The 21930-nt window shown below is 52.2% G+C and overlaps 1 protein-coding gene across 1 annotated transcript in view; it reads left to right on the top strand.

The window, feature by feature from the left end:
• The window catches only part of SLIT3 (slit guidance ligand 3), a 610776-nt gene that overhangs the window by 549065 nt on the left and 39781 nt on the right, over positions 1–21930 (top strand). The window contains exons 24-29 of the mRNA XM_030829978.3: positions 3747–3818; positions 5481–5644; positions 7854–7978; positions 11797–11894; positions 15739–15878; positions 17532–17625. Of these exons, the coding sequence (XP_030685838.1) occupies positions 3747–3818; positions 5481–5644; positions 7854–7978; positions 11797–11894; positions 15739–15878; positions 17532–17625 (693 nt within the window). The remainder of the gene's footprint in view (positions 1–3746; positions 3819–5480; positions 5645–7853; positions 7979–11796; positions 11895–15738; positions 15879–17531; positions 17626–21930) is intronic.

The raw sequence follows: 21930 nt of genomic DNA, 5'->3' as shown, positions 1-21930 counted from the left end.
GCACTGGACAGAAGCCTGGAAGTCAGGAAGGGCATGTGCATGGGGGTGGGGGGGTGGGATGTACAGGAAGCTCCAGGTGTGGCTGGAATGTGGCTTCTGGGTGTGAGAACAGGAGGAGATGCTGCCGACTAGTCATAAGGTGGGAGTGGAACCAAGGCTGGAACCCACGTCTCCTGGCTTCTAGCCCAGTGTTCTACCACCTTCCATCCTGCTCCGTCGTAGGTTATCATCTATTTTTATTGCCTCTCATTTCAGACTTTTCTTGAAGACTGGGTGGGGGGGACACGGCCTTTTAAAAAATGGAGTGTGTTTTTCCTTGCCCAGAGAGGCCTGGGATGAGAATTAATGAGTGGGGTGGCATGAAAGACATGGGCCGAAAGGTGATGGACACAGGGCAGCTCTGGCAAAGTTCAGTGTGTCTCCTGGAATCCTCCACGGGGCTCCTTTGGGATGATAGGCTGCATACCTTCACGCTTCTACTCTAAGCAGGTAACGCCTTGAGAGGAATGGCCCCAAATATGTCCAAGAACACAGAGGGGAAGGAGTCACAACGATGCTTGCGATAATCGTGGCTGACCCGAGTGAGGGCTTACGTGTGCTGGCCCTGCACTGCGTCCTGCACCAGCTGAACCACTTGCATTGTATCTTTAAATCCTAGCTTAGGAAGCAGTATATTAGATCCCTTCCTGACTAAAGGAAAAGAAAATCAGTTCAAACCACCTTAGGCAGAAAAAGAGAATTTATCGATGCAGGTAACTGAAAAATGCAGTCGTAGGTATCAGATTCTATGGCTGGATGCAGGTACTCCAGTGGTCCTGTCAGAAATGCATCTCTTTCTGCCTCTCAAAATGAAACTGTCTCTGTCCTAGTAGTTCCAAGGCAAGCCCCAGAAATATCTCTCAGTGGCCTACTTAGGTCACATACTCAACCTCAAACCAATCACTGTGACTCCGATTGGGCAGACCTGGTCCATAGCTCTGCCCATGAGGCCAGACCACTTGGACTCAGAAGTGGGGAGGGGTGATTCCCTAATGAAAGAGGGAGGAACTGTTACAGAAAAGAGGAGAATGATGTTGATCAACCCATACCCCCCAAAATGTATCTACTATAAGTAGATACTAAGAATTCCTCTATTTTAGAGATGAGAAAACTGAGGCACAGAAATAATGTCAGTTGTTTCAGGTCACACAGACAGTGATTATTAGAATAGGGATTCGAACCCAGGCTGTCTGACTCCAGACCTTAAACCCCAGGTCACCTGGGAGTGGCCTGTGTTGCTCAGAAGAGAATTCACCCACCCCATCCCACATTTAGGATGAGGATAGTTCCCGTCATCTATCATACAAACTGTGAGCACCTAGAGATTCGGAGACCCAGATTCAGGCAACCCAGAACGGACAGGGAGTGGTTATGCCCTCCAGTTGCTCTCATGATGTCCTCATCTGCATCCTGAAATTCCCTAGTCTGCCTTAACGCCTCCTAAGAGTCAGGAGGGAAAAAAGAGTCCCGGATGCTTGAAGATGAGTCATTCCCAGTTCAGAGGTGCTTGCCTGCACCAGCTCCCTGTGAGGTGTAAGGGAGAACGAGAGGGCAAGGGGGAGTGCTTAGTGCTTCCTGGGAGGGCACATTTGTGCCACTCCCCTGGCATCCTTTAGGAGGTGGTTGGACATGCAAGAGTCCTTCCTTGGGGGCCAAACCAGGAGCCAAAACGTGCAGTGTAGGCAGATTTCTTTAGCGTTGTCCCAGTAAATTACAGCCCCATCACTCTGCAGTTTATAGAGACCTCAGCGGATCAGCTCATAATAAATAGGAGTGCGACTTGCAGGGGTCACAGTACCAAAGCTGCCTTTGGGTCATTTGGTGTTTTTAAATTAGGGCTTTGTGCCTCTCCCGGGGCCCGAGCCGCCTTCGGAAATGCTTAACAGCGGGGCTGGGTGCGTTCGCCAAACAGCAAGCAGCCGTGAAGTCATCCAAGTTAATAGCAGACGGGAGCCGGTGTGATTCATAAATAACCACATGGATTAGAGACTAAATGGTACTGATAAAAGTGTGAGGAAGAGCTTCTAGCCCCTTCTTACTCAGGGAGGTGAGAAGCTTCCACGAACACTCTTTAGGGGACTGGGTACCCTCATCCTGCTGTCCTGGCTGTCTAAGCTTCAAGGAAAGCTTTCACACTGCCATTCAGGGAGACCAGGGATCTGGGGTGGGGGGGCGCTGGCGCGTGGGTGTTAGAAATGCAGAACCTCAGGCCCCACCCCAGACCCACTGAATCAGACTCTCTGGGAATGGGCCTCAGAATCCGCATGTGTATTAGCCCTGATGCTCAGTCAGCTTGAGAGGCCCTGCTCATTACTAAGTGTAATTAAGCTCACATCTATATTTCAGCCGAAGACCCAGGGCAAGCTAACATCAGTTAAAAGGGAAACAGAAGAGCAGATTCATAAGTTACTATCCTGTTTACACTTTCACAGTCAACGTTAATCACCCCCTTTGTTTAACTAGGGCTCCCTTCACAGCCCAGGGGACGGTACCCAGCAGCCACTAAGGAAACCCTTGAGTTTCTACGAATGTCACTCCTTGCATCTCACGGGCCAGCCCCAAAGTGAGTCAGCAGTTTGGGGATTTTTTTGTATGCAGTGGATGACTAATCCTTCCATGGAGGGTATAACCCACGAATTGTGGATTTGCTCATGTTGTTACTTGAGCAGCGGAGCCGTGTTCCTTCCATTTTTTTTCAAAAACCTGTTCTCCAGGCACTTATTGAAAGCTCAGTGTGTGCCACCGCCCTGCAAGTGAGCATAGCTCCCAGCTATTACACCGCAGGGTGGAGAGAGGCATGATTAAAGCCAAGCAGGTTGCCTGGCCCGTCGGACACACTGTCGGAGAATGCACTCAGGTGCGCACAAGAACAACACCCACGTATGTGTGTGGGTAATGCCACACCCTTTCCCATAAAGATGAGTGTCTGGCTCCGGGGAGTCTCCCCAGGAGCTGAGTGCCCCCTTCTCTTTGTCTTCTGGGATTGATAGCATTTCTCAATCTCCCTAAAATCTCTCTAGGTGAATATGAAGGGAACCAGTTTCTCGATCTGTACCAGGCATTGTTCAAGACCTTTTGCAAATACTAATAAGGTTAACCATTTAGTACTTAGAAAATGCCAGGCTCTACGTGGACTAGTGCACCCACAACCGAAGGTACCTTCTGTGGCAAATCTTTTTACTTTCTTTCATTCCCATTTTATGATAAGAAACCAAGGCACAGAGAGGGTAAGTAACTTTCCCCATAGTCACACAGCTGGTAGGTGACAGAGTCAGGGTTTGAATGCAAGCAGCCCAGCTCCAGAACTTCTGGTCTCAACCATAGTTCTTCACATTATCTCTGAAACCCCAGTGCCTTCACTAGATTGCTCTCTGTCTCCATGTTTCAGGTGCAAAAATGGAGGCCAGGAAAAGGAAAGTAACTCACCCAACGTTCCGCAGCTGAAAGGGACTGATTTCTGATTCCATCCCAAGTCCGTCTGATTCATCTTTGTCTTTCCCTAACCCTCTACTCCCAACATCCCTGCTGCTGACCTGGGCACGGAAACATCAGTGCACGTGACATGAAGGAGACATCCCCTCCTGCTGCTGGCAGTGGGGCTCTGCGTGCTCAGAGGCATGGCTGGGCCAGCCTGGGACGCCAAGAGAGTGTACTGAGTTCAGAGCTGTTACTGGGGGTTAACTTTTTGACCTGTGCTTCTGCTTCAGAACCCTCCATGGCAACGACATCTCCAGCGTTCCCGAAGGCTCCTTCAATGACCTGACCTCTCTTTCCCATCTGTAAGTAGCCCTGTTTCTCCCCCACGTGCATCTCCTCAAAACAGAAAAGATTATAATGCCAGAGATACTATCAGTGCCACCAGCTCAGTATGGTTTTTTCCATAGGAATAGTGTGTGTTTTATTTACAAAAATGTACCCACATTGTGCACATTGTGTGTTCTCTGCTTCGGATGCCTTCAAAGACATAATCAATTATGTAAACAATGTAAATATTTAATAAGAACGAACATAAAACTCTTACTGTGTGCTCAACACTTTAGATGAATTATCTCATATTTCTTACAGCAGGAAGGCGTTTTTATCTCCTTATTAGACATGAAACTGAAGTTAAGAAAGGCTGAAGAACTGGTCCAAGGGTTGCACAGCTAGTAGGTGGCAGAGACCTGGTTCAAATCCAGCTTTGCCTTGATGCCAAAGCACATCTTCTTTCTACACTCGGCATCAGGTACTCCCCTCCCATTTTACACAGGGGAGACTGAGGCCCATACATATTAGGTATTACATACCTCTGCCGGTGAAAATGCTTGAGTGTGTATACCTGCTGTCTGTATATTTAATTATTTTTGTATTGTGCACATATATAACACTGATATATTACGTATGCATGTCATAAAACATTCAAAAAATAGAAATGTTAAAGGCTATGGTTAAAAGTCAGCAGAAGTTTTCGTATTTTCTTCCTCAGACAGCACTTTGGAGGTGTCTGCACTGGATGATACCATTTCCCTCCCCTGCACTTGTAAGCTGAGTGGTACATGGGAGGAGAACTTTCCTTCTACTCTCTTAGGCTCTGTGGCCGGCCCGACATAAGCCAGATTAACAGGAGAAAAGCATACAAATGTATTTAATATTTTTATGTGTATGTGGGAGTCTTCAAAAGGAGAATGAAAACCCAAAGAAGCCATTGGGCCCCAAAGCTTATATACCATTTTTACACAAAGAATGATGAAGCGTGGGGCTCTGACACGACAGAGGAGCTTGGACTGGGGGCGGTAAATCATGGGACCGGGACTAGGAAATCACGCAGAAACTGATGGAAGATCAGCGTTATTTTAGTAGGTTTGTTTGTACAGATCCGTTTTGGTATCAACTCCCTTCTCTTCCTGGCCCGGGGAGGGTACCTTTCTCATAGGAAATATGACCTGCTTTTAGCTAGAAACAGCATCTGCTGTTTCTCAAGTACCTTCACCTCAAAATAGTCAATAGACAGAGCGGCATATTTGGGGATGGCATGTTCTGAGCTCCTTCAGTGGTCTGAAGCTGCTTCCTAGGTTGCCGGGTATCAAAACCTTCTCTGCAGAGTACATCCTCCAGTGCAACCTTTAGTGGGGCAAGAGAGCCAGAAAATCAATGGCCAGAGGTCCAGGGAGCCTCCTGGAGGGGCTGAGATTGGGGGTGAGTTGAGGATGGAATCTTACCAGGGTAGGTGAGGGCAAAGCCTGAGGGATGGGAGGGGCTTGGGTGGGGTTAAAACATCTGCAGGGATTGGAGGTACAGTCTGGAGTTACTGACTTCACCCCAGTGAAGTCTCTGCTGGTCCTCCTGTCAGACACCCCCAATCTAGCCAAAGTCTGAAAATTCTGCTTTTCCAGAGGACCAAGACCACGGGGCCTATGAGCCAAGCTGGGCGGGGGAGCCTGACTTCCTGCTCTGCCTCGTAGGGCACTGGGAACCAACCCACTCCACTGCGACTGCAGCCTGCGTTGGCTGTCGGAGTGGGTGAAGGCCGGGTACAAGGAGCCTGGCATCGCCCGCTGCAGTAGCCCCGAGCCCATGGCTGACCGACTCCTACTCACCACACCCACCCACCGCTTCCAGTGCAAAGGTAGGTGCTGACTCACCCCTCCGCCCCTCCCTGCCCCCTGCAGTGTCTGCTGTGTCCCCAGCAGCCTGTCAGAGCTATAGGCATCTCCACAGGTGTGACTTCTAAAACCGTCGCCCTGTTCTTGCATTGGCCACACAAAGACTCAGATGCTGAAACTGATGTGGACCCGCATCTAAGAGTCCACTTGTCATTCGCTCCCCTAAGTCCCTCTGCTGCCATTTCTACATATTCCTCGTTGACCTCTTACTCTACATATTTTTGCATAGTTGAGAAAATCTTTAACCTGCATTTTTTTTTTTTTTTTGGCGGCACGCGGGCCTCTCCCTGTTGTGGCCTCTCCCGTTGAGGAGCACAGGCTCCGGACGAGCAGGCTCAGCGGCCACGGCTCACGGGCCCAGCCGCTCCGTGGCACGTGGGATCTTCCCGGACCGGGGCACGAACCCGTGTCCCCTGCATCGGCAGGCAGACTCTCAACCACTGCGCCACCAGGGAAGCCCTAACCTGCATTTTCTACCCAGCAATCTTAGAGCATAAGCATTTTCCCGTTTTACTACAGCACATTTTGGGCACATGAGATTTTGATTTGACTGCATGATTATGATAACAAACTACTACTGGGTTCTTATTATGTGGCAGGCATTATGTTAAGCACTTTTTCATGTATTATTTAATTCTCACTTTCCGTGGAGTCGTTTATTGAATTCCCCAGCACCTCTGTGGGGTCTACTTTAGTAGTAGAGTTCCTTTTAAAAAGGAGAAAACCGAGGCTTACTGAGGTTAGATGACTTCTCAGGATCACACAGTTAAGAGAATTCCAGGTCTTTCTGATTCCAGAGTGCATGGTCTCAACCACCAAGCTGTAACACTCCATCGTAACTTCTTTAACCAGTTCCTGGTTTTGAACTTTCAGAGTATTTCCTTTTTTTTTCTGACCACGGCTGCATAAATGTCTTTCTCTGTTTAACATTATGCCCTTAAATAAGATTCAGAGAACGGAAATTACGGAGCCAAAGTATATGGTCATTACTAAGGTTTTCACACTTAACGCCAAATTGATTTCCAGAAAGGGTTGTAACCAATTTTCACTCCCAGTAGCATCGTTTGAGTGCATTTTTCATCAGACCCTTGCATTATTTTATCTCATTTTGTAATCATTGCTAATTCAATAGGTAAAATATTATATCCCCTCATGTTTTGTTTTTGATTATTGGGGGAACTATTTTTTTTCCCAAAAATTTACTTTCCGTTTGTACTACACATTGGCCTGTTAATGTCCTTTGCTCATCTCCTAAGGCCTCAGTGTTTATTCTGATTTACAGATACACTTTACCTCTAAAACTTCACTGTGTCCCTGGAACACATAGCCTCCCTGGAACAGACGATGTCTCTGTTCTTCGGTGAAGCCAGAGTTGAGCCAGCTGGCATTGGTTCTCAATCAGCCCATTCTGTTCACCCCACCCACAAATGGTCAGACTCACCCTGCGGTCAGTCTCAAGCCAATCTCCAAACTGATGACTGTTATCCTGAGATCATTTAAAGTCCTGACATGAAATAGGGCCTGATTATCCAGGGCTTTGTCAACACTGGCTGCAGCGGTAGCACAGCCCCTGTTACAAAGCTCTGTGTAGGGACGTGGCCTCCCTCCCTCCAGCCCTGATGGCCGAGGAGAGCAGGACACAGTTGAAACTGTAATCCCTCATCAGCATCGTTGCTGTGTCTTCCGGGCCCATTTCTTACTTCTTCCTGCCGACTCAAGGGTTCTACAAGGAGAACTTCCTATGTGATGTGTGCCTTTGGCCCGGGCACTGTGCCCTCCTTAGCCCTGCACAGACTATGAGGAGGGGTGTTTGGGGAAGGAAAAATGAGAGGTCCAAATGGAGCCTGGGCCCAGAGCTCCCGGAACGTAAAGAGATACACAAGGGGTTTCTAATTATGGTGCATTGTTTGCAGATTAGCACCAGAATCAGCTCAGGCTAATTACCGTAATTGATTTGACTGAGAAGTGCTTCTGAATGATGTCCCGCTGTGATTTTTTTCCTCTCTGGATGACGGCTGAATTAATGGGACTCTAGCTGGACTGGATGTGCTGGCTGCGGAGGGCCAGCTGCCCTCTGGACAGAGATGGGAGGGGCCAGAGCAGAGGAGGAGGGAGGTATGACAGTGAGCCTACCTGGGGACCTGCCACCAACACTCTGGTTTTGCTGTCCAGGGCCAGTGGACATCAACATTGTGGCCAAGTGCAATGCCTGCCTTTCCAGCCCGTGCAAGAACAACGGGACATGTACCCAGGATCCCGTGGAGCAGTACCGCTGCGCCTGCCCCTACGGCTACAAGGTATGACAGGAGGCTCCGCCCCCTACCATCCACGGTCCAGGGAGGGGCACTGTTCACTGCTGACTCTCCCTTCCCCAAGGACAGTGGATAAGTCCACTTCACAGGTCACTCCAAAACAGCATTTGCCAGCAACTCTCCCGTTCTCCCCAGCACTGCTGGGGGCTGCCCAGTTGTATCCCATTCACACCCGTCATAGAGGACCCCATGTAGTCTCGACAGTGATGCAGTGAGATAAGGAGGAAATGTAATATTTGTATTTTCTTCCTTGAACATGGGGAAATTAAGTCTCCGAGAGTTAAAGTACCTCCAAGTAGAGGCATCCCTTGAACCCACCACACTGACCTCCCTCCGGGGTGATTCCCAGGTCCTCCCCCCACCTCCCTTCCCTGTCCTCAGGACAGCCAGCCCTGGAAGCACTGGTTCCAGCTTGAGGAGGGTACAGGGATGGAGGATTAAAAGGCCAGCCTTCACGGTTGACAGGCTCAGATCAGCCAACAAGGGCTGGGATGGAGATCCCAGTTCTCCTGTCCTCCCCAGAAATCCAGGCTAATTCCAGAATAACCCTTCCCTCCTTTCTTCTCACCCAGCAGCATCTAGAACATTATCCTGCCTCCATATTAATGTCTATAAAGTGTGGATGATGTGCCAAGCACTCTGCTTGGCATTTTAGTCATCTTTTCCCCTGTGAGGAAGGACTTATTGATTCCCATTTTACAGATGTGGAAACTGAGCCTCAGACTGTTGAAAGGGCTTGACTTACTGGCCCAAGCTTGTAAGCAGTAGGGTTGGGTTAAGACCCAGGGCTACATGATTCCAAAGCCCCCCCCCCACTTTCGCCTGGAGGTTTCCTGAGTAGCTGAACCCCTCACTGCACCTCACTGGGGTCAGCAAAGCTGTGACTGGGTCCTCTTCCCCAGCACCCTCCTGGCTTCCCAGATTCCAGCCATCCCAGGGCACCCATCTGAAGGCACTAGGCACGTCGAGAATTTCAAGACAGTCCCCAGCCTGTCTGATGCACCCACCTGGTAAAGCTGAGCAGGAGGGAGCTGGCATCCCCGGGTGTCCTGTCCCCAGGGGGATTTATGTGTATAGTGACAAGCTTGAGGGGCAGACTGCCTCTGGGGAACGGGGCTCCCTGGTGGCTTTCTCAGCTGTAGCTGTGCTTCCAGTAGACAGTGTCAGAGTGCCACCTATGGGCCTGAGCCTAAGAGAGCCAAAGGCTTCCTATGAGGCCAGTCGGACAGCCTCCCTGCCCCGGGCAGCCAACCCCAGGCCTCACACCCACAGGAGTCCCAGACCCACGCCCCTGCACACACACGTACGTACACACACACACACATGTACACACACACATACATATTGTAGGGGAAGACTAGAAATTAAGCAAACATGCTCAAACGCCTGGATCCTCAAACTCCCTTGTATTAATTCAGTGGAGAAAACTCAGGCTGTGGATTTACACAGAGCAGCATGTGTGGATCCTGGCTTCGTCATTCCCTAGCTGGGTGGTGATGGCCAGTGGCTGCACCTCAGGCCTCCCCTCTGCACGCTGGGACCTGCCACACAGCCTTGCTGTGAGAATCAAGTGTACAGAAACGCATGCAGCGCACCTAGGACAGTACCTGACATTCAGTAAGTCCTCAGCAGCTGTCATACGGATGCCTTTTAACTGTACCGTGTATGCCGGTCCCTAATACCAGGGTGTGCAGTGGGTCATCAGGAACAGGTGTCATGTTGCTGGTTTCCTGTAAAGGAAGCTAGAAGCCCCGGCCACAACCTTTACAAACACACTCACTCACACACACACACACACACACACACACACACGTACACACGCACGCACGTGCACACATGTGAACTACTTAGCAACAACCAAAGACCTGAAAAAGTCTTTTAATTACCCCCATTCAGCTCTATCCCAGAGCCCCACGATCGCATGGTCATGCTCTGAATAGCTCTTAACTGTGGAGCCACCATTACCTGCCAGGTGCCTCATATGAGTGTGATTTCTAATCATTCCTTAACTCCGTGGGGTAGGCATCGTTATTCCCATTTTACAGATGATGAAAAGTCTCAGAACTAGTAATTTCCTCAAGGCACGTAGCAGTAGCCGGACTAGCATGTGCACTCAGACCAGCCTAACTGCAGAGCCCGTGTTTTGAGAGGGGCAGGATAAGTGCCCAGCATAGCATCGCGGTTCCCAGCGCTGGCTTTGGACTGGATGTCGGGTTCAGCCGTGCCTGTTCCACTTACTGCTGTGCGATCGTGGGTGCAGCACCTCACTTTCCAAGTCTGCCTTCCCTCTCTGTAAGAATGCGGGTAATAACAACCATACCAGCCTTGCAGGGGTGTTACGCACATTATACGCGATATAAAACTTAGCGTGAGGCCTGGAACAGAAAATGTGCTCCATAAACGACAGTGAGAACGAGCCTCGCAGTTTCCATCGACACGTGGTCTTTCTGAAAGGGATCCCACGTTGCTGTGGTTTAGGATACAACCAGACCCCAACCCGAACTGCATTCTCCGTGTCCCCTCCGAGAAACCTCTGACGGGCCCTTTACTGGTGACGGGGCTCGAAGAGGAAGCAGACAGACGCGGGCCTGCCTTCAGATGGCTGGAGACAGGGCCTGAGGCTCGGTGTGGAGAGAGTGAGAAGGCGGCACTACTCGGCAGAGCCCGGTCCGCTCCTCGCAGGCACTGGTGGCGGCAGCAGAGCGGGGAAGAGGATTTTCTCAGGCAGATGGCGAGCAGGTGGTGTGGCAGTGGAAGGACTCCCGCGATCAGCCCCGCCTGGCACGGCGCCCACGCCGAGCCCACAGCCCAGAAACAAACGCAGCAGATGCCTCCCTGCCGCCACCAGACCCCCCAGGTCCTCCCGAGGACCGCCGGCCAAGGCTTGGGCGCAGCACTGATCCACGGGTCCCAGGGGAGAAGCTGGACGCAGAGGATCAGTGCTCCCTGGGACGCTGGGTCTTGACATCCACAGTCCCTGTCTCAGCCTCCCTGCACAGTGCCTTTGCCCTCGCCATTCCTTCTGCCCGACACGCTCTTCCCCACCTACACACGCTCAGACATCCCCTTCAGGGGGGCCTGCTCCAAAGGAATCCCACTCCACCCAAAACTCTGTCTCACAGGAGATCTCAATCTGGCCTCACATCAGCATCACCTGCAGAACTTGAGAGTAAATGCCAACACCTGGGCCCACAGACCAATCAAAGATGACTCTGGGGGGCTGTCAGTTTACAGGGCCAAGGTCTGTGGGCCACACTTCAGCCGTAGTCCAGCCTACAAGTTGTGGATTACCGTTAAGCCTCAGTGAGGCTAGTAATAATATCATCTACTATGTGCTAAATGTGTTACGTAATATTAAGCACTTCCTTATTGAAAGGTCTAGTTTAATTCTGGTAGGAGCTCTATGAGGTAGGCTTGTAGAAGTTAAAAGGCTTATTATACAAGATCAAGGTCAGGCAACCAGGAAGAGGTGAAGCTGGAATATGAAACCAGGTCTTCCTGGCTCCAGAGCCCCTGCTCTCGGCCTACAGGGAAGGATGGCGAAAAGCGGGTGAAGTCTGAGAAGTAGTGAAGCTGGGGCCCAGACTCCTGAGTTCAGCATTCCTCCCCTCCTCACTGTGGACTGACCAAAGGCAAGGGCTCCCTCGGGCTTTCTCTGGGTCACACAGCAGGCTTGTCCCAGGGAGGGGCTCCATCTCCCTGACCTCATCCCAAAGGACGCTGGGAACCCACAGGGGTCTCTTCGTCATGGCAGCCACAGAAAGCCTCCCTAACCACACGCTTCTCTCTCTCCTGCTCCTCAGGGAAAAGACTGCACGATGCCCATCAACACCTGCCTCCAGAACCCCTGTCTGCACGGAGGCACCTGCCACCTGAGCGAGAGCCACAGTGATGGGTTCAGGTAACAGCTCACCCTTGGGCCCTCCCTCCTCTCAGTCTTCATGGTCAGGCTCTTGGGGAAGGCTGAGGGAGCACAGCTATGCGCCTCCCGTGTGTGCCCACACTCTGCCCAGCCCTTTATGTGAATGACTCCAAGGCTCTTCACTCCCTATAAGGCAGCTACTACTATCCCTCTTGTATAGATAAGGAAGTCGAGGCATCAAAGGGATAAATCGTTTGTCCGCAGTTACACAGTAAGTGTTGGTACAGGAATCTGAATTCAGGTAGTCCGTCTCCAGAGCCAGGAGAAGGGAAGCCACAGTTGGCTTCCCTCCAAGGGAAGCCACAGTTGCTGGCTAAAGTCAGAGTAGGATGGGATAATGGCTCAAAGACCTGCCAGCCTGGTAGTTCCACCACTCTTTTCTGTGTTATAAAAAGCAATAATAATAGGTGACATCGATTACACGCTCATTATGTGCCAGGCAGTGACTCTAAGCCTCATTTAAATCCTCATGAGGACCCTATCCGGTACAAGTAGGTACTATCCCCATTTAACAGATGAGGAAACTGAGGCACAGAATTGATTGGCTCTAGGTCCCGTATCCTGACACTCATTCCTGAGTCTCCAAGCCTCACCTCTTTCCTCCCTGGCATTAAGAGCTCAGGAAGAAAAGGGGTGGAAGGCACTTAAGGTTCTTCTCACTCCTGTCCTTGGGGCGGGCCTTCTGCCGCTCTGGCAAACCTCAGGCCCCTCCCTGCTTCCCACCCTCCCAGCTGTGTGCACATGTCCAGTTTCCCGGGCCCTATCCTGGCAAAGCAGACCAGGGGCAATTGGCCCGTGTGGCACCCCCAGTGAGCCAGCGGGTCAGGCGGTAAAGGGGGGGCATCTGGTGGCAAGCTGTGTGCGGAGGTCTTAGCGCTCAGGTTGCAAACAAAAGCCCTCTGACCAGGGTTGCTGCGTGTTCTGCGAAAGACATCAGGTTCTGGGCTCTGGGTTCTCCCCAGGGAACCCAGCCGCCCACGTGTCCATCTGCCAAGCCAGCCCCATCAGAATCAACTCTTAAAATGTGAAATGCTAGGCAGAGTTGGTTTTCCTGCCTGGAGCAGGCCAAACAACACACTCTCACCCACTGAGAGCCCCGGGGGGTGGGGGGAGAAACTACCCAGAAATCTCACAGTGGTGGCCACCTGGCCTCAGCCAGGAATCACGCCTCCAGGACTGAAAGCCTGGCTCTGCCCCCGCCCCCTGTGCCCCCTCACCGCCACCCCCGAGCCCAGGGACCCGCCTCGGCAAGGGACAGGAGCGCCCCCTGCAGGCGACTGTGTTGCTCCCCTCTCTGCAGGTGAGCGGAAGGACCCATCTCCACCCTCTGTTGTTGAGGATTTCAAAGGAACTGGAAATATTTTTAGGACTTAATTTTCAAGGAAAATGGCCCAGACCCACAGGATTAGGAAAATGGGGTGGAGGGTGCAGGCAATGTGGCCCATACCCCTGGGATGGTATAGCTTGTGTGGGATCCTCAAGCAGCAGGAAAGCACTGCCCCCCAGGGCAGCACCTGGCAGGCTGGCAAAGGGAGAGCCACCTGTTCGGACGGAGGCTTTGCTCCCTTGTCCCTCCTCTGTTTCCTAGAGCTGCCATAACAAAGTACTGCAGGCTGGGGGGCTTGGAACCAAAGAATGGATTCTCTCACAGCTCTGGAAGTCAGAAGCCCAGACTGAAGGTGTCAGCAGGGCCGTGCTCCCTCTGAAACCGGCAAGGGAGGATTCTTCCTCGCCCCTTCCTGGCTTCTGATGGCTGCTGGCAGTTTCTGGCATTGCTTGGCCTGCAGCTGCACATGGCCTTCTCCCTGTGTCTGTCTCCACATGGCCGTCTTCTTATAAGGACACCAGTCATATAGGATTAGGGGCCCACCCCACTCCGGTGAATGTGGTCTTCAGTTAACTAATGACAGCTGCAGTGACTCTGTTTCCCAATTAGGTCACATTCTCAAGTACTGGGTGGCGGGGGGGGGGGTTAAGATTTCAACATATCTTTTCGAGGGGACACAATTCAATCCATGACACCTCTTACTGGTCAGAATTCTGGAAGCATCACCTACCTCTTCATACAGATGCTTCTCCAGTCTTGACACATTGTCCCTCGTCTCAAAAGAGAGCTGTCTCTACAGCTCACACATTGCTCTTGAGATATCCTTGATAGCTCCACCACCACCCCCTCCACCACCCCTACCTCCCGTAAGGTTTCCAGTGAGGACAGAAAAAAACTTTATCCTCTTTCCTCTGTCCAGTCCATGAGCAACCCCAGCTCTCCTGACCAGTCACTCTCACCCCACGTTTATGCAGTCCTAAAGCTCCGGGGAGAGTCAGAGTAACTCATTTGAGGAAAATAGGCAACACTGTGGTTTAAGATCTTTGGAAAACGACCCACTGTCTGGCTCTGAAGAAACGACCTTTTTCATGAATGGCCAGGGTCCCTAAGAGAAACAAAAAGGACTTAGAGTCATTTTGCTCCAGCTCCAGAGCTCAGGCCCGAGGACCCTTCCCCCAGCCTTTTGTAGAAAATGTGACCCAGTTTTCAGGTCACAGAGGGAAGGAGGTTATTTAGGACTCTAGGACCACAAAAATCCACTTCCTATTAGTTTAGTTTCGCTGTTTAGCTAAACGCCCAAGTCAGAGCAGTCTCTGAAACGGAGAGAGGCCTGGAATTCCAGGTCTGAGGCTGGAACACACGTTCGTGGATGGGGGTGTATGTCCCTGGTCCCTGACGAGGGGGGATGGGCCACAGAAAGAGTGAGATTCCCTGCAGCGCTTCTTTAATCAAACGCTCGGCTCCCACCTGCATCCTCCCAGCGCCCGCCGCCCCCCCCCCCCCCCCCCCCCCCCGCACCGCCCCTTGTCAGCTGCCCAGAACCGACTTCATCAGTGCTGACTTACTTTGCATGTCTAATCCTGGGGAAGTGGCCAAGGTCGGGCAGAGGATGGGGGTTGAGGTTTTTATCCAAGAGGTTTAACACTCCAGAGACAGGTTAAGGAAATGCATCATACTCATCTATGGTGCTTTAAGCCAGGCTCACCAGAAAGTGTTGGCAGCAGAGGGGCCCTCCCACCCTTCCCTCAGCCCCCAGAAGCTGGAGGGGGCTCAGAAGTAGCAGGAATACCTGACAGGGAGAAATGGCATCCCTGAGAATAAGGTTAAGGGGGTGGGTAGTTTTGCCTAGAACTAAATCTAGCTAACATGTCCTGAACATTTTCGCTGTGCTGTGTACCCTTCTAAGCGTTTTACTTGTATAATCTCATTTAATGCCTGCAGCCACCCTGCAGGGGGTAGATAATAGCACCAGTCAACAGATAAGGAAACTGAGACGCAGAATTTAACTTCCAAGAAACCTGGTCGCAGAGCCTGATCTGTTTCCTGCTCCAGATACAAAGGCTGCCCTTGAGTAGAAAATCACCAAAAGGGCAGGGTTCGTTTTGCTCTTTCTCTCCTTGTCTACAAAAGAGACTACCCAGAGGCTGCTTAGGAGACAGCTGGAGGAATTTAAGCTCTACCCAGGAAACTACATCCAGCTGGGGGAGCGGTGAAGGAGGCACAGCCAATGGGAATTGCCCCCTGGCGAGGTAGCCATCCAGGGCCGGGGAGATGGAATACTGCCCGGAGACAGGGGACTAGATGAAATGCCCTCTTAGGCTCCTAAGGGTCTTCCTGCTCAGGACCCCAAGACCTCCTGGGTCCACCGTGCTGTCCCGGACCTCCATCCAGAGGAGAAACCTGACTGATTCTATTTTCCACCTTCCCCTCTGCCGCTGCAACCCACCCCTCTCCCTGACCCGCGGCTCCCCTCTTCGCACCCACACATCCCCAAAGCTGCTCCTGCCCCCTGGGCTTCGAGGGGCAGCGGTGTGAGATCAACCCAGACGACTGCGAGGACAGCGACTGTGAGAACAACGCCACCTGTGTGGACGGGATCAACACCTATGTGTGTGTGTGCCCACCAGAGTACACAGGTGAGCCCCGACGCCCGAGCGCGGGTTGCCGTTGCAGGCTGTGGCTTGTCGTGCGTTCGAAGAGCACCACCTTCTTAGCTTCTTCCAAAGACTCCACCTCCTGTCCCCCTCTGGACAAAGTCTTGAACCCCCACCACCTGGTACTGTGTTATGAGGGGCTTCCCAGAGGCCCTCTCTCTTCTAGCTTGTCTACCCTCTGCCACCCCCCACCCCACCCCCTGCAAATCACTAGCTCCTCCCCACTTTGAACAGTTCCCCAGGGCCCTTTCAGCTGTCTGTTCATTTGGTTCATGTTCATCCCCTCCTTCGGGAACCCTGGAGCCCTGGTGGTGTCTGAAGCCAGCACAGAGGCACTTACATTGTGGTCACGCTCCGTTCGGGTCTGAACTGACGGTGGGCAGATGGGCACGGGTGGAGGGAGCTGAGGAAACACGTATTAAGGCGGTTTCCCGCCTGCGTCTGCCATGGACCGGGGTGCAGTTTTGGCTTGTTGTACTTTGTTCCTGAGAATGGGACGTAGTGGTTTTGTCTGTGCCAGAAAACGTCAAAAAGTGTCCCCCACAGAGACCGCACCTCTCTGGGTGTCTCCAGCAGGTGAGGGGAGGCTTAGAAGGCACACGGTGCTCTCTGTGGTCTTGAGAGACTGGGGCAAAACGAGGACGGGGTGGGAGTCAGCTTATCCTCACCGCAACAGAGAACAGACGCCGGGGCTATGCCTGTCATGCTTTTTCTCCCCGGCCGTCCTCAGGACCGTCCTCTGCCCTGTCCCCTGGGAGCCGCGGCCCAGGCTGCCTTCTCCTGCCCACGCCTGTCCTCTGAATGAACCTCCCTGGCTGGAAGTTTGTTTCTTCTAGATCCCTCTCCACCTGGCTTGCCGGGGGTGGAATGTGAGGAAGCGCAAAACTCAGAGATGCATCTGCCAGGGGCCTCTCCCCTGCTGTCCTATCTTACCTCCCACATTCCCAAAACACACTTTCAGGTAGCGTCAGTATTTCAGGGCTTACATCCTTGGGTATTTATGGCCTGTTCGGCATTTTCTGACACTGTGAATTTCAAAGGGGATGTATCCAGAGACCAGAACTTCACATTCTTTCCATATTTTCTTCTCTGAGAAAATCCAAGGGGCTTATTACTTATCTGTAACAGGTGGACTGAGCTAAGCGCTGTCCCCTCCTCCAGGAAGCCTCTGGGTTTCCACTGAGTTTTCCCGTCATCGCGCTGACAGCTCTGTGTTGTAATTAATTGCCTGCTTATTTGTAGATACACCCCCCGCACTAGCCATGGCGGGGGAGAGGGGACAGGGCCAGGTCACGGCTGTGTCCCCAGCACAGTGCTGCCACACAGGAGGTGCTCCACACATGGGTGTGGAAGGAAAAATAAATAAGCATAGCCCAAGGTCAGGGGTGATTTCAGCTGCCGCCGCCCCTATGGTGGTGCAGTGACCGTGCCCGGGTGAGGTCCTGCAGTCTTCCCATGGTCACTGCCAGGGAAACCGAGGCTGAGGCACAGGAGAAAGGAGACGCCAAAAGAGCACATGCAGGGCCCCTGATACCCGTGACCTCCTGGCCAGGGGCTGGATGAACCTGACTTCTAGCCAGGGCATCCCCCCGGCACCCTCCCTGATGCCTGGGTTCTCTCTACCCGCCCCACCAGGTGAGCTGTGCGACGAGGTGATCGACCACTGCGTGCCCGGGATGAACCTCTGTCAGCACGAGGCAAAGTGCGTCTCCCTGGACAGAGGATTCAGGTGAGGCTCGTTCATGCCCAGCACCGGGTCCCAAGGACCCGGCTCCAGCGGTCTGGGTTTGAGGCAGAGACTCTGGGGCTCCCTCCACATTTTTTTTTCCTCTCTCTCTCTTTCTGCCTGTTACTTGTTTGTTACCGTGTGCTTGTCTGTATCTCTGACCAGTCATGGTCTAATCCTCTTAGTCTCTCTCTGTCTCTCTTTCTGAGCCTCTGTGTCTGTCCTCTCTGTTCCCTCTCCCTCTCCCTCAGGCCCCAGATCCTCACTGTACTGAAGGCAGTGGGTAGCGCAGGAGGTTTTCAATTCCCTCCCTCCAAGGCCCTTGCCGTGGACCTGGGGGAGGAAAAGTTGACACAAAACAAAGGTTAAGAAAAGAAGCAATTCCTAGGGTCCTCGATCCTGGCTCTAAGTGCTGCTGGGGGTCTGAGGAGGGGGCGGGGGAGAACTTTCTGGAGCAGAGAGGGAAGCCCCCCCCAACCCTAGGAGGTGGGATGTGAAGTGACCACCAAAGAATGGGTGGAATTGGGATGCACTGCAAGAAGGAGGGAGCCCCGCAGGTGGGAGAAGAGTCTAGAGTAGGTGAGGGTGAGAGGAGGCCATAAGCACCTCTTCTTGTGTTTTCCTTTTCTATCTGGATATCCCAAGCCTAGAACTTACCACCAGGGGAAACGCAAGAGGCGTGTAGGGCCTCTGGCTTCAGAGGGAGCAAAGGAGGCTGCGGTCCTTTGGTGCGTGCACCCTCCTTCAAGTCTGCCTCACCTGCTCCCATCCCCTCGGAGGTGTGCCAGGTGGGCTTTCACATAATCAAGTTCCCTGAGCTTGAGTAAGAGCGAGGGATGCCTGCCCCCCACCCTGCTTTTCCCACTCCAGGATTTGAATTCAGATCAGGGCTGCTCTTCAACTGAAGGAAGAGCAAAGGGGTAGGAAGAGATGCTTAAAACACAAACTTGAACCCAAAGCTGAGCCGGCTGGACTGACAGGAAAAGTGCTTTGCCTGTACCTAAGAAGGGGCGGTGATGGCGACTGGGCATCTGAGCCGTGAAGAGTGGGGAGAATATCTGTAGATGGAAAGGAGATCAGTGGCATTCCAGGCTGAGTGGACGGCAAGCTCAGAGGAAGCTGGCTTGGACGAGCATAGCGAGCTTGGAGACTGGTCAGAAGTGGTCCAGGGTACAGGTCTGGGAATGGGGTGCTAGAGACTTAGGACCAGAGATCACGATTCTCTACTACTTGTCCCTGGAAACTCTCTCTACTGTAACCAAGACCCCTTGAGTTCAAGGACAATATAGGATATAGAAACCAGTCTCGCTTTCAGAATCTTGAGATAATATTGATATATTTATGCACAGTGTCTCTTAGAATCTTGAAGAGGTCTACAGGCCAACTCAATAATGTTGATTTTTTTTTTCTTTTTGAGATGCATTTAAATGAAAAGTCTCTTCTCCCAGTGCAGCATTTTATAATGTTATCGCCCTCCCCTGCCATCACCATAACAACTCACATCCCAAGGCAGGGAACAGGGGCATTAACAAAAGAGATGTGCAGTCAGTGCAACCTTTGCCCAAGTTTGAAGATGTTTATCCTTGGGGATTTCCTTGTATGCTGTTCTAATGAGGCCTCAACTCAACAGAACAGATAGTACTCTATCAGTATCTGTGACATGAACACTGAAGTAATAATATACTGAAGCCCTGAAAATAATAATGAACACTGCCCATACACACTGAAAATAATAACAGAAACAAAGATGGCAGTGGCTGGCATGCACTGAACGCTCCCTCTGTGTCAGGCACTGTGCATTATTATCTCGCTTAACACTCAGCAATCTTAGGATGTAGAAACTGTTACCCACCTCCTGTGTGGGGCTGAGGCTCAGTGAGGTGGAGCCAGCAGCCGGCACACGTGCACAGAAAGGGATGCGAGTCAATCCAGGCCTGACTGATTCCTCGGCTAAATCCAGAGGCTACTGAAGTCACTTGGTAACTCGTCGTCCAGAATCAGTAGGTCGAATGCATATCAAAATTGCATAACCCTTACGCTTTAGAAAAAAGGTAAAGGCAACACATTTGAGGACAACAGGGAATGCAGGTTATACCACGAGATGCTTGTCTTTGGCCGATGAAGAAGTGTTGTAGAGATCCTTGCTATTGGAGGTGAGGTCCATGAACCAGCAGTATCAGCATCCCATGGGAGCTTGTTGGGAATACTAATCCCCAGGCCCCACCCGGACTCCCTGAATCAGAAGCTGCACTTTAACAAGACCCCTGGGTGTTTCATTTAGGAAGCGCAGGTGTGGAGAGGGCTGTAGCACTGGGAGAAAAGAAGGATGTAAACACATCTTCCTCCAGACTTCCACTGCTTCATCTGCGAGGGAGCATGGCTTCCCTAATTCCTCATAAAGACCTGCTCAGTTGCCTCGAATTCCATGCTTATCAGGCTGGGTTTTGCCCTGTAAGTAGTGAGCAGCTATTATTGCCTTGGAGAAGCTCATACAGCTTGAGTTGCTCTGCAGGTACTTCTTAGAATTCAGGAGACACAAACACAGATGCCTGCTGGGGCCAGGTTTAACCCTAGCAGAGGCCTGGCTTGTGATATATTGAGCATGTGCCCCCAAAAGGCATCCCCGAGCTGTTCCTTTAAAAGACTAGGAAGGGCGGCTTCCCTGGTGGCGCAGTGGTTGGGGGTCCGCCTGCAGATGCGGGGGACGCGGGTTCGTGCCCCAGTCCGGGGCGATACCACATGCCGCGGAGCAGCTGGGGCTGTGGGCCATGGCCGCTGAGCCTGTGCGCCCGGAGCCTGTGCTCCGCAGCGAGAGAGGCCACGGCGGTGAGAGGCCCGCGTACCGCAAGGAAAAAAAAAAAAAAGACTAGGAAGGAACGGGGGCTAAGACGTGAAAGTTTGCACTTTCTGGTGCAGCAGTAGGTCACATATATCAAATTTACCCATCAAATAAGTAAAGGTAAATAGGTCAGGTCTTAGCAGATTTCACAGCTTTTGGACGCAGGTCCAGTAAATCCTCAGATTCTAGAACTCGCCCCCTCCAGGGACACCCCACCCCCTGAGTGTCTTACCTTGCCATGCTGAGTCCACGGCATGCACCATGTTCTGGCAGCCCCAGCACTGCCAGGATCTGCTTGTGATTCCAGCCCACTTCCAGCCATCCTAAAGGGGGTGGAGTGAGGAGAGGGCGGAGGGACGACTATCCCTTTGTCCTGATGCTTCCCGTCAGGCTCCCGTGTCACATAAGTATTCCGAGGTCTCACTTCCCTCCCCGCCTGGCCACCCGTACCACACCACCCCCTGCCCATACCACCTTCCTCCTCTGACTGGGATAGGCTGTGGTTATTATTTACACTCCGCCCAGCAGAATTCAGCCAGTGAGCCCAGAGAGGGGTGCAGGCTCCAGGCCCTGCCGGAGGTAGAGGAGCCAGGAAGCGTTTGTGTTCACACGTGTCTGTGTGCTGAAGCCGCTGTGAGTAAGGTGGTACCTTTGGTCTCTTCCTTGCTGGGACTTCGGCACACTGTCACCCCAGACAGAGGAGCCCAGAGATGTGTGTCTCAGGCCCATGTTTAGGGAGACCCGCCGCAGCCGTCTCTGGCCGGGCTGAAACCTGGGCTAGCAGGGACGTGATGGAGCTGCTGACACCATGCTCCTCAGGGAGGGGCGGGTCAGCCTGCAGGGCCTGGGTTGGGTCAGTAGCTCCCATCCTCTCCCCTGGAGACCAGGAGGCATTTATCAAGGGCAAAGGGATTCACCTTCTTATATCAGCCCGAATCCCTGGGAAAAAATGAACAAACAATAGAATAGAATCAAAGGGAGTGTCCTTATCAGCTCGTTCTACATATCACACTGACAGTTTACTCAGTGTGGATCTAGTGGCCTGCACAGAGTGTATCACTTAATTTTTAAAGCCACCATAAGAGGTGAAGTTATTGATCATCAGTCACATTGAAAAGTGAAGAAACTGAAACACAGAGAGGCAGTGCATGGCAGATACACCGAGAACAGGGTCTGACACACGTTAACTGTAAACGAAGTATCACTGACACACGTGAGTGTTCCATGGCGGGGGGCCTCGGGGAAGTCAGGTCAGCTCTCCTGGAGCCCTGGTTTCCTCTGGTATTGGAGGGGGACCGACCCTCCTTCACAGGGTGCTGGGAGGCCTTAGCAAGGCGCTCTGTGAAAGGTGCTCAGCTCAGTGCCTGGCACAAAGGCAGGCTAAGCTGAATACTGGTTCTGTGTAGACAGTGGTAGAGCCAAGCCAAAGCCTGTGTGACCGCAGCCCTGCCCTCCTCAGCCGGCTCCTG

This window comes from Globicephala melas, chromosome 3 (assembly GCF_963455315.2).
Source record: "Globicephala melas chromosome 3, mGloMel1.2, whole genome shotgun sequence".
In the NCBI taxonomy this organism is placed as follows: domain Eukaryota; kingdom Metazoa; phylum Chordata; class Mammalia; order Artiodactyla; family Delphinidae; genus Globicephala; species Globicephala melas.
The sequence above is the reverse complement of the archived record's forward strand: the minus strand, read 5'-3'. Positions and strand labels throughout refer to the sequence as shown.